At 34.3% G+C, this 11,474-nt stretch overlaps 1 protein-coding gene across 1 annotated transcript; it reads right to left on the reverse strand.

Moving 5' to 3' along the window:
• Positions 1-1,585: 1,585 nt before the first annotated feature.
• On the reverse strand, positions 1,586-2,536 carry LOC130880387 (olfactory receptor 9I1-like). The gene has a single exon (XM_057779384.1). The coding sequence runs from the start codon at positions 2,534-2,536 to the stop codon at positions 1,586-1,588; it is 951 nt and encodes a 316-aa protein (XP_057635367.1).
• Positions 2,537-11,474: the final 8,938 nt, after the last annotated feature.

Raw genomic sequence — 11,474 nt, forward strand, 5'->3', positions numbered from 1 at the left:
ATTGCTCCAATTTTGTGATGTAGCATTTAGTATCGTGAACTTGCCTCTTAAAACTGCTTTAACTGTCTTCCATAGAAATGGGTATGCTATGTGTTCAATTCTAGTATGGTTTAATTTCTTTCTTAGTTTCTGTCTTAACCTATTTTCATTCAGTAGAGTTGTTTATTATCCATGAGTTTCTCTACTTCTTGTTGTTGTTACTAGTATGCAGCTTGATTCATCTCTTGCATTCTGTTGATGAAATTTGGCTCCGCACTTTCTCTTTGAGTTCTTAACCTTTTTATTTCCATAATTCCCTCAATTATGGCTTTCTTTTTGCTTATCTTTCTATTTTCCGGTTTTAAACTGTTTTATTTTTTTCCTTCAACTATTTTTTTCTTGTTTTTTTCCTTCAGGGATTTACTTGCTTGTTTGTGTTTTTCTGAGTTTCTTTAAGGGATTTTTTTCATTTCATCTTTAAGTACCTTTGTCATCTTCATAAAGTTGACTTATGTTTTTTCTTGTTTTTTTTGATTTTTTTGTGTGTTTTGGCTATGTTGGAATATTCAGGGCCTACCATGGTAGAATAGCTGGACTGTATTGGAGACACATTGTCCTGGTTGTTACTGATTGTAGTCTCATAAGTGCATCCAGGCATCTGGATTTAAGATGGTTATAGGTCTAGGTGCTGATTTGGGGTTTGTTTTTGTTGAAAGGGTGATATTTTTCCTCTTTATTTCTGTTTATTCTCTGGATTTTGTTGTGTGATGACTGTGTGTTCTCGATTTTACTGGCCTGCTAAGCTGGTGAGTTCACAGGAAGATCTGCTGTTTTGGGAGTCTGGTATGTAGTGACAAATGCAGAGACTAGTGGGGAAAGTGGAGTTAGGAAGGGACAGTCTGTGAGAACCACAGGAGATGAAAGAATTTATCAAAAACCTAGTGTGTGACTAATTAGCAAGAAAGTTGCAAGTAAGAAGTCACTGTAATGATGAAGGGACAGGCCTACATTGTACAACACTTCTTGACTTTTTGGGTGACATATTAAAAGGAAAACATAAAGATTCCAATTCACAGGGACTAGATAAATATTTTATTATGGAAAGCATCGTAATATTAAGAGCAGCAAAGATAAGAGAGAAAAGGCATTAAGAATTGGGGGTCAGGTGATATAACTCAAAATACCTTGGACCTCAGATTCTCTAAAGAATCAGAGTAAAGCAGGGAGTGATTGATTGACAGAATGAATACTAAGTTATGGATAGGGACAAGGATAAAGAATTGTAGAGTTTTTTGGATAAAAATTTCACCACAGGGCCGGGCGATGGTGGCGCACGCCTTTAATCCCAGCACTCGGGAGGCAGAGGCAGGCGGATCTCTGGGAGTTCAAGGCCAGCCTGGTCTACAAGAGCTAGTTCCAGAACAGGCACCAAAGCTACAGAGAAACCCTGTCTCGAAAAACCAAAAAAAAAAAAAAAAAAAAAAAAAATTCACCACATTTTTATATTTCCTTGTCTGGTGTCACTTATCTACTTCTCTACTTATGGGTAGAACATCTGAGTCTATAAGAATACGTTAGATAAATTTGACTAAGATAAGAGATCTTCTCAGTGTTGTATGCTGTGAGACATCTGACATCTATCCATGACCTTCTTGAAGGCATCCTTCACGTCCTTGTTTCTTAGACTATAGATTAAAGGGTTCAGCATAGGAATGACCACACTGTAGAAGACAGACACAATTTTGTCTTCTTCCAGGGATTTTCTTGAACCACTTCGTATATACATGAAAATTAGGGTCCCAAATAAAAGAGCCACAGCAGTGAGGTGGGAGACACATGTGGAGAAAGTCTTGACTCTTCCACCTGAAGACTTCATCCTCATGACAGCCTTGATGATAAACAGGTAGGAAATGAGTATGATCAAGGCATTGGCCAAAATTACAAAATTCCCAAAGAAGACAATGATAATCTCGGCATTTGTTGTATCACTGCAAGCCAGTTTCAGCAGAGGTGGGAGGTCACAAAAGAAGAAATTGATTTGATTATTTTCACAGAAGGAGAGGGAGAAGGTACATGTAGAACGCAGGATGGCCCCAGACACTCCACAGACATAGGCTCCTGCTACCAAACTCCAGCATCTTTGAGGGTTCATAGCCACAGTGTATAGAAGTGGGTTGCTAATAGCAACATAGCGATCATAGGCCATTGCAGACAGTAGGAAACACTCTGTACCTGCACAGATGGTGAAGAAGAAGAACTGGGTAGCACACTGACCATAGGAGATGACTGTTTTGCCAGTAGCCAGAGTGGCTAGGATTTGAGGGGTGATGACAGAGGTATAGCAAGCATCCAACACAGAGAGATGGCTCAGGAAAAAATACATGGGGGTGTGAAGTTGAATATCTACCTGGATGAGAAGAGCCATGCCCAAGTTCCCCAGGATGGTGACAAGATAGAATCCGAGAAACACCAGAAAGATGGGAATCTTCCACTCAGGGTGGTCAGTAAAGCCAATTAGAATGAATTCAGTTATTGTAGTGAGATTATTCTTGGCCATGGATTCAATGTTGGCAGTTTCTTTATCAGAAGTTAAGAGTGAATTGTAAAGAAGCCAGAATCAAAGCACAGGATCTTTTTCTTAGTTATGGAAGTATTGAGTCTTAATTTTATAAAATGTATTTGTTCTTTAAAACTTCTCTTTCTGATTAATTCTGGTGTAAATTTGAAATGTTCTGTAAAGAAGATAGGTTCTTCTCAGGTTTAAAATCACCAAGGTGTCTGTTCTTCTGTGTGCTCAACCTCATATCTACTAGATGACCAGATGGTTCACCAAGTCAACACGTTAATTCTCATTTTGAACCTGTATTCTGTATTCTGTTACTTTGTACAATTTGTGCAGTGACCTCTAGACATTTGTAGGCCTTACTGAATTGTGGAAATGAACAGCCTGCTCTGCATGTAGACTAATTCCTTACTGCACACATTCATAATTTTTTCTTATTATCTGACTACTCAGCAAGACAAAATGTTCTATTCAGATAGCACTAATAACTAAAAGTTTTTCATTTGATCTTAGTCTTTATCACTCGAAATCAGAAAGCATCATCTTTAATATATTAAACTTCACTTTTTGCAGTATTTATTATGCCATACGTACAAGTACATTCAAACTTGTAGCTGTCTTTTATTTCATGTCCTTCGGTCAAGTTTTCTAACTCCTTTGTGTCCTAATTCCTTTTGATGGTAACTTACTTAGCTTACAAAATAATTGGTTTTACTATAGAACATATATGTATATCATGGTATCTTATTCTTATTTTCATGATTCCCTTACTCCACTCTTTCCCTCTTCTCCATTCCCCGTATTTTTACGTCCTCATTATTCCTTCAAATCTTCAGATAGTTTCCATTAATGCCTTCATGGCAGGCATACACACTTAAATCTAGATTCCTTATATTAAAGAAAACATTATACTTGTCTTTTACCTCATTACTTGCTCTTGTTCTTCCTAGATTTCTTAGTCATATCTCCCATCTACTACTTTGCTATTAACTCTAAATATATATAAATATGAATTTTAAATATCTAAATAAATATATCTAAGTCTATGTTTCTGGGCCTTGGTTTCTTATCCCTCACATGAACAAAGCACACTTGTAACATTAGGGTATATAAAATAGTTTTCTGTTTGCAAACAGAGAAGAGCTGTCCCCAGCTTATAGAAAGAGCTGAGTAATGTAAACTTTCTGCCAGTATTATCATCAACTTTAGTTAGCATAATACATTCATTTCTATTTTTATATGTATTTGCTTTTTTCTCTGTATATGCATGCATATTTTTATGTCAATAATTAATAAATTTGTTCTTTCACTAAATACAATAAAGAAATTATTCCTACTTCTTTATTCAGCCCCATTGAAAATCTTCTTTATTTTATAGCATTTATGTAACAGTACTCATTAGTGTAGGTAAATCTTCTATACTTTGACTATGGGCTTGATTTTAAAATTTTTAAATGGTGTTTTCATCATATGATTGCATGTATGCCTTCTGCCAAAGATGAAATTGTATATTTGGAGGTATAGAGGAGGATTTGTCACTAAACTTCTGTTGTTTCTAGAAGAAGCTTTCAAACATAAAGTAAAATGTAAGGCTGGAGAGATGGCTCAGCCGTTAAAGGCTAGGCTCACAACCAAAAATACAAGAGTAAAATGTGATGTTCTTTTTCTTGTTCTGTACTGATTGCTCAAGGAGATTATATTTCTGTATGTTAAGCCATGGCAGTTTTTTTCATGCCTAAAATTCCTTGTTGCCATATGTTCTAAATCTGACTTGCATCATCACATCGTCTGCTCTTTGTTGATCATTTTTCTACTCTAGCTGGGATTGTCATGAAAGTACCTCATATTTAAGTGCCCACAGAGAGCTTTTTTTTTTTTTAAAGAAAACCAATACACTTATATTTTATTTCTTGAAAGACATTGCTATCATTCACCTTCTACTTGCAATATTTTATAGATTCATGACAATAATCTTACTGGAGAGGTGTATAGTCTTATATTTGGGTGAGAAAATAAAGCCAGATAAACTATCTGTTACCTCATGAAGGATCTGCAATTTACAGCTAAGACCTCTACCTCCTCTGTCCTATGCTGATTCATTTGAACCATTTAATTAGCCTCCTCATTCCATACCAACTACTTCATGTTTGAAATTCTTAACTTGGAGTCCTTAAATGTACAACCAAGATTATAATTATCCAAATTAGATCATTAAAAAATTCTTTTCCATTAGCATAACCAAGAATTTTATTTCTTTGGAATGGATTTTTCATGGGAAAAATATAATTCACACAATTAAAACCCAATAACTCATTGTAGCACATTCATTTTCATACATTTTAATATCTGTAAACATTTTTGCTTGTGTATATACCTGTGACAAATTTTAATATTGTTATTATTTTGCTAATGAGAAGAATGATACCCAGAGAAGTTAATGGCTGTTTAAAATTCAAAGAAATAGCGCTGAGACTAGCAGAGAATCCTGTGTCTTTGAGAAGGTCCCATTGTATTTACCTGTTTGATTACAAGAATGAATTCTGCTAGGAGCTGAACTTGAAATGAGGCTCCACCAAATCTGTCCTTCTGCAATATCATGATGGTCTTATCAGTTACAATACTTGAAGAACAAATGAGGCAAACTCTTACTGAAGGCTTGGTGGAAGCTGCTCTTGAATACAGAACTCCTTTGAGCTCTAATCTCCTGTTTCTATAGGGAGGGCAACTCTGCCATACCACAAATGACATTGCTTTCTGGCTTATTCCCTCCACCCCTCTCAAGCAGCAGTGACCAGGGATGAGCCAGTTTCTTTGTAAAACCCTCTTGCTATTGCTTAGGCTCCATGGTTGTGGTCTCTAGGTAGTAATTCACTAAACAAACCTGAGAAGTCTACTTTCTCTCCTTGGGCTTCACTTTCCAATTTCTTCATTATAAATGTTAGATATAGATTCTATTATCATTAAAGAAATTTTGTTTTTCACAAGTCATGATTTCTATGGTGAGGAATTCTTGCTGAGGCTCTTGAAAAGATTTTTTTCTTATTATTTATACTATTCAAACATACACACTTATCAGCTAATAATTACTGAATTTAGAAAGTACACATACTTGGTCTACAATGATTTATAGTTATTTAACCTTTATATTGCTGGGACTTATCAACTTTAAATGACTTTCTACTTCCAAATAACAGTCATTCTTGGTCAAGGCAAGGCTTGTATTTATTTTACCAAATATTTTCTGTCCTTTTCCCTATAGTCTGACTATTGCCCTTATCCTGATGGGTATCCACTCTACATTAGTTAATAGATACATCCCTCCATGAATATTCCTTTTATATTTACTTAGAAACATATATATTTAAAATGTTAGTTGGGTCCTTAAGATTTATATCCATCATTATGATACAATTCCCCCCATTTAATTTTCTATATAAATCTATTTTGTGAATTATATATGCTGTGCAAAAAACCTGGTTAGTTACTTGCAATTTTATTATAGTCTTCTTAACTATGTTTATGGAATTTTTGACTTATCCATATTGCTAAAGATGTTTTATATGAACGTTATAATTTTAGGCAGTTATCTATTTTTACTAAGAGGAGATTAAACCCCTGTGTGTCTAAGATATGCCAGGGAGGTTCAAGTGGGTTGATGTAAATTCTGTCTCCTTTGATATAAATTAGTTTCGTCTTTCTATATACCTCATAGAATCTTTTTGATTTAAGCAAATAAATTTATATGCAGTTAGTTAGATATTTTTCACTTACAAAACAGATAAAAGATAAATTTGAACACTTTTCTCAGCAATCTATTATAAAATTGCCAAAGCCCATTTAGCTGAATTCTGGTGTCCCTGTGATGAACAGATAGGTACTCAAAGTTCCTCAATAGAAACTTGGTGACAACAGATTGGGTGTCTAACACTGGGACAGTTACCCCTCCCTGCACCAGGTCTACCTCTTACATCTCCCCACCTATGCATGCTGAAACTAGATATGATTATTTTATGGACAAATTCTAGAGATGTCAAGGAACTTGCCTATTTGAACCCAGAACTTTCTAACTCCAAATCCTGTATTATATACACCAAATTATCTTGTTATTTTAGGAGAATAAAATGTCCCATCTTGCAGGTTAAAGCCTGAATCTTTATTAAAATTCTCCTCTAAGATCATTAAGCACATAACTTTTATGGAAGAAGATTATCAAAGTTGATTTTCAGACTTTTCTGTAGCATATGTCTTTTTCTTTTGTCCTGTTTTACCATGTTTCCTTTGTTATGTTCTTATTGAAATTGTTCAGCTAATAAGAACTTCAATTTTAAAAATCAAATGATAATATAGTAATGATAAAAACAGGACTTTTACATAACCATGGTAGAGCTTGCTCATTTCATAAAACAACTCCTAAGCGATTTTAAAGACAGAAAACATTTCAGAGCAGTCTTATGAAAGGCAGTTTCATACAATGTTATACTGGAAGAGTTGTTAGATACTGTCATCTTGGAATGAGCCCCGATGAGAGAGATGCAGTATATTTCTAAAATTTCTAAACTCAGGACAGCTTAAAAAGGGGAAGTTTTACGGCTAATGAACAGTTTAGGTTATAACACTTTTGGGCTTAATATATCATCTGTATTACGTACCACAGAAAACTGTGTAATCTCTGGGGAGATAGGGAAAGAGAAAGCTCTTATCCAATAACTCTTCAGGGAATAAATGATTCTCATTTCTTGTACTTATTTTGACTTGCAGTCCTCTCTCAACTTTTTCTTTTTATTCTGAAGATTGAGTCTCTTTGGGGATAATGAAAGAGTTCAACAGTGTTAATGTTCTTCACCTTACTGGAATTGGTGTCTCAAAATGTAATTACCTAAGCACTAAGATCTCGCTTTGAAACAAGAAGATTCTAAGCATTGCAAAGGTATTATTTCAACTTCACAACAAAATTAAGCTTGCAATATTTGTTCTTATTTTAAAGAAGCCAAGTCTTCTTTAAATGTTAAGTGCCTTGCCTGAGATTTCATAGGTTAAAGAAAAGATATTTAGTGTTTACCTGGTCCCCTGACTACAGTTGCACTTGTAGACCATCTTGTTTCCCCAGAGTTTTTAGGTGTTTATTGATCAGCTGCTTTTATGATGTGACACATTCTGCTTCCATTGTCTTATATAATCCATATGGCTCTACTGAAAAATTGTTATTTTGATACAGAGGGGACTAGGACTCTTACTAGTAAGTAGTAACTTGTCCATGGCCATACCAATAGTCAATGAAAATCCCAGAGTTTCAGTCAGGTCAGTTTCTTTGTAAAGGCATAGTTATACTGCATGTGGATGGTTTCCTTTCTAGTATAAATATAGTTGGTATGGTTATTCACAGGGGAATCTTTCATGTAAGCTCTATAGTTTAGTATACATTTTCATTCCCATAAATGAATATTTCTGGAAGGTTATTAGGTGACAAATAATCAATCTACATAAAAAAAATAACAAAGCTGGATGCTTCAACAAAAGTGAAACATTCTTACCTAGGTGTCCCAAACAGAGCCTGAACTTTCTGGATAGACAGCATTAGGTGATGACATACTCCTATGGCAAAGGCCGGATTTTCTGAACAGTTATGTTTGCTCGTTTGTGTAGATCTTTCTTTGAAACAGTATCTTCTCAGGATTTTCAGAGGTGAGGTAATTATGTCATAAATACCTGGTGAAATAAACCATCTTAATTCATTGAGTGTGCATTTAAACTAACACACTTTTGCTTAAACATTTTGTAGGAAACAAGTAAATTGCACAGATGTCCCATGTAACTCATGTATTTTTTTATTACATGACAATCTGGCTGGTATATAAAGTGCTGTGGGAGTAATACAATGGAAAAGATCTAGTGGGAGTAATGCAATGGAAAAGAACTCTCTGGATCGTGATTCAGCTCCAGGGACAGCCCAGACTCCTGGGAAATGCCAGCCCTATAGAGAGAACACACTTCAGAAGAGACAAGACTCATTATTTCATCTTCTCCACACATCTTCAGGGGTAAAAGAAAACATTTAGGGATTGAGTGGTTACTCCTAAGCTGTTCACTCTCAGAACTCAATGCACCTCCTACAGGGAGTGAACAATTTTTTGGTCACTAGCCATCATATTCTGTCTGAAGTTAGTCAGGGATAATAGTAGAAATGTAATTCAGATGTGTATATTTTTGAAGAAGTTAATGGATTGGTAGGATTAACATGGTAAAAGTGGTCATCTTAACACAATCTACAGATTTAATGTAATCCCCATCAAATTTCCAACAGACTTCTTTACAGATATTGAAAGAAAAATACTTAATTTTATGCAAAACCAAAAAAACTCAGGAGAGCTAAAACAATCATGTACAATAAAATAAATTCTTGAGTTATTACTATCCAATTTCATGCTATACTAGAGATATATAGAGTGATAAAAATAGCACAATATTGACATAAAACCAGACAAAATAATCAATGGAATTGAATTTATATGGAAGGTTCATATAAATCTACACACCTATGGATATCTTATTTTTGATAAAGAAGTCAGAAATACACAATAAAAAAATCTTCAACAAATGATGCAGGTCTAAGTGGATGTCAGCATGCACAAGAATGCAACTATATCTATTATCCTGCACAGAAAGTTCAAATGGATCAAAGCCTTCAACACAAAACCTGACACACTGAATGTAATAGTCAAGAAAGTAGGAATAGATTTAAATGCATTGGCAAAAGAGACAATTCCCTGAACACTGATAGCATAGGCACTAAAATTAGCAATTTATAAATGAGACCTCAGGAAACTGAAAAGCTTCTCTATGGAAAAAAAATACCATCAATAGTACAAAATGGAAGCCCACAGAACAAAAAAATGATTATCATGAACTCTACACCAGGTAGATGACTGATACACAAAAAGTTAAAAAGTTATAAAGTACTCATGAAACTAGACTTTCAAACCACCAAATTAGCTAATTTCAAAGTGTGGTGTAGATCTAGATAGAAAATTGCCAACAGAAAAATAACAAATGGATGGGAAACTCTTATAGTCATATGTGGATAGCATCATGGTGAACTTATGAGGTCATGACCTGCTGTAAAAGTGGAATACTTGAATTAATATTTATGCAGTCTCAGAAATTAATGTTTCTGGGAAGAATATGATAAGGTACTATAAAAAGGGTAACCAGCCATTCAGGCTGTATATAAACCCCAAACAACTAGCAAACCTTCAGATGTACTAAAGGCCCTACCTTTGAAATGGTTAACTGAGGAACCAATATGGCTTAAAAGTGACCTTTAACAGAAGAGAAACTGCAGGCTTTAGAACAGCTGGTACAGAAGCAACTAGATGCTTACCATATTGAAGAATCAACCAGCCCTTAGAATCCTCCTGTATTTGATGTTAAAAAGACATCTGGAAATTGGAGAATAATGATAGATCTAAGAGTTATCAATTAAGTAATTCAACCTTTGGGCCCTCTAAATCTGGAATCCATTTGCCTTCCTTATTACCTAAAGGATGCCCTCATATAATTATTGATTTAAAAGATTGTTTCTTCACTATACCTTTACAAGAATAGGTCAGGAGATATCAATGAACCATCTGCCCACAGGGAATGCTCAATAGCCCCACCCTGTACCAATACTTTGTAAGTCAGTCATTTGAAATAATATGTAAGCAATTTCTTGAATCTATAATTTACCTTTATATAGATGACATTTTGCTATTTGATTCAATGTAGATACTCTAGAAAGAATGTTTGAAGAAGTAATGAAAATTTTTCTAAATGGGGATTACAAATTATTCCTGAAAATATACAAAAAGGAGATTCTATCAATTACCTACATTATAAAATAGGTTTACAGAAAATTAGAACACAAAAAGTGCAAATTAGGAGAGACAAATTGTGAACTCTCAATGAATTTCAATGATTGTTAGTATACATTTCCAATCTACAACCTGCTAGTGGAATAATGTCTGATCTAATAATTTATTTGATCAAACCTTAGATAGTGAAAAACACTTAAATAGTACTAGGGAATTAACAACTGAAACTGAGAAAGTATCAAATTTGGTTAAAGGGAAATTACAGAAGGTCATGTAGATCAAGTGGATCCAAATTTTAATTGCCATCCTAGTCATCCTGTCTTACAGAATTTCCTCTACAGGAATTTTAAGGCAGAGGGAGATATTATCTTAGAATAAATCTTCTTACCACATAAATTGAGAAAAATATTAAAAGCTTATGTGAAAAAAATGGTCTGAAGTATAAAAGGAAAATTGAGATTTTGTCAACTAACAGTAATAGACCCAGCATAGATTATAGTACTATTGATAAAATTAAAAAAAAATGGGAAGACAATAAACCCTGGCAAAGAGCTTATGCTAATTTTTAAGGAGAGATTAATATCAATTTTCCCAAAAGTGATGGAATTAACCTTATAAAGAGAACTGCTTGGATCTTTCCGTGCATTGTAGATGACACAGCAATAACTGGAGCCCATACATTCTATACTGATGTAAATAAATCAGGAAAGACAGGTTCCAAACCAGAAGATTTAAGTAAGGTGAGTCAAAGCCATCATAATTCTTCCAAAACTCAGAATTATATGCTATTTTCATGGTACTAAGGAATTTTACAGAACCTCTCAATATAGTTACTGATTCACAATATATAGAAAGAGTTGTTTTGCATATTGAAACCAATGAATTTATGCCAAATGATATAGAATTGACTTCATTATTCATTTAGGTTCAATATATAATCAGGAATTGTCTTATATATGTAATACACATTCAATCCCATAAGGGTCTGCTAGTTCCTCTAGCACAAGGTAATGTATAAATTTATTGATTATTGTTTGGAAATGTGCTGAAGGCCTCAGAATTTCATTAAAAGATCATGTCAA

Source organism: Chionomys nivalis, chromosome 8 (assembly GCF_950005125.1).
Source record: "Chionomys nivalis chromosome 8, mChiNiv1.1, whole genome shotgun sequence".
NCBI classification, from domain to species: domain Eukaryota; kingdom Metazoa; phylum Chordata; class Mammalia; order Rodentia; family Cricetidae; genus Chionomys; species Chionomys nivalis.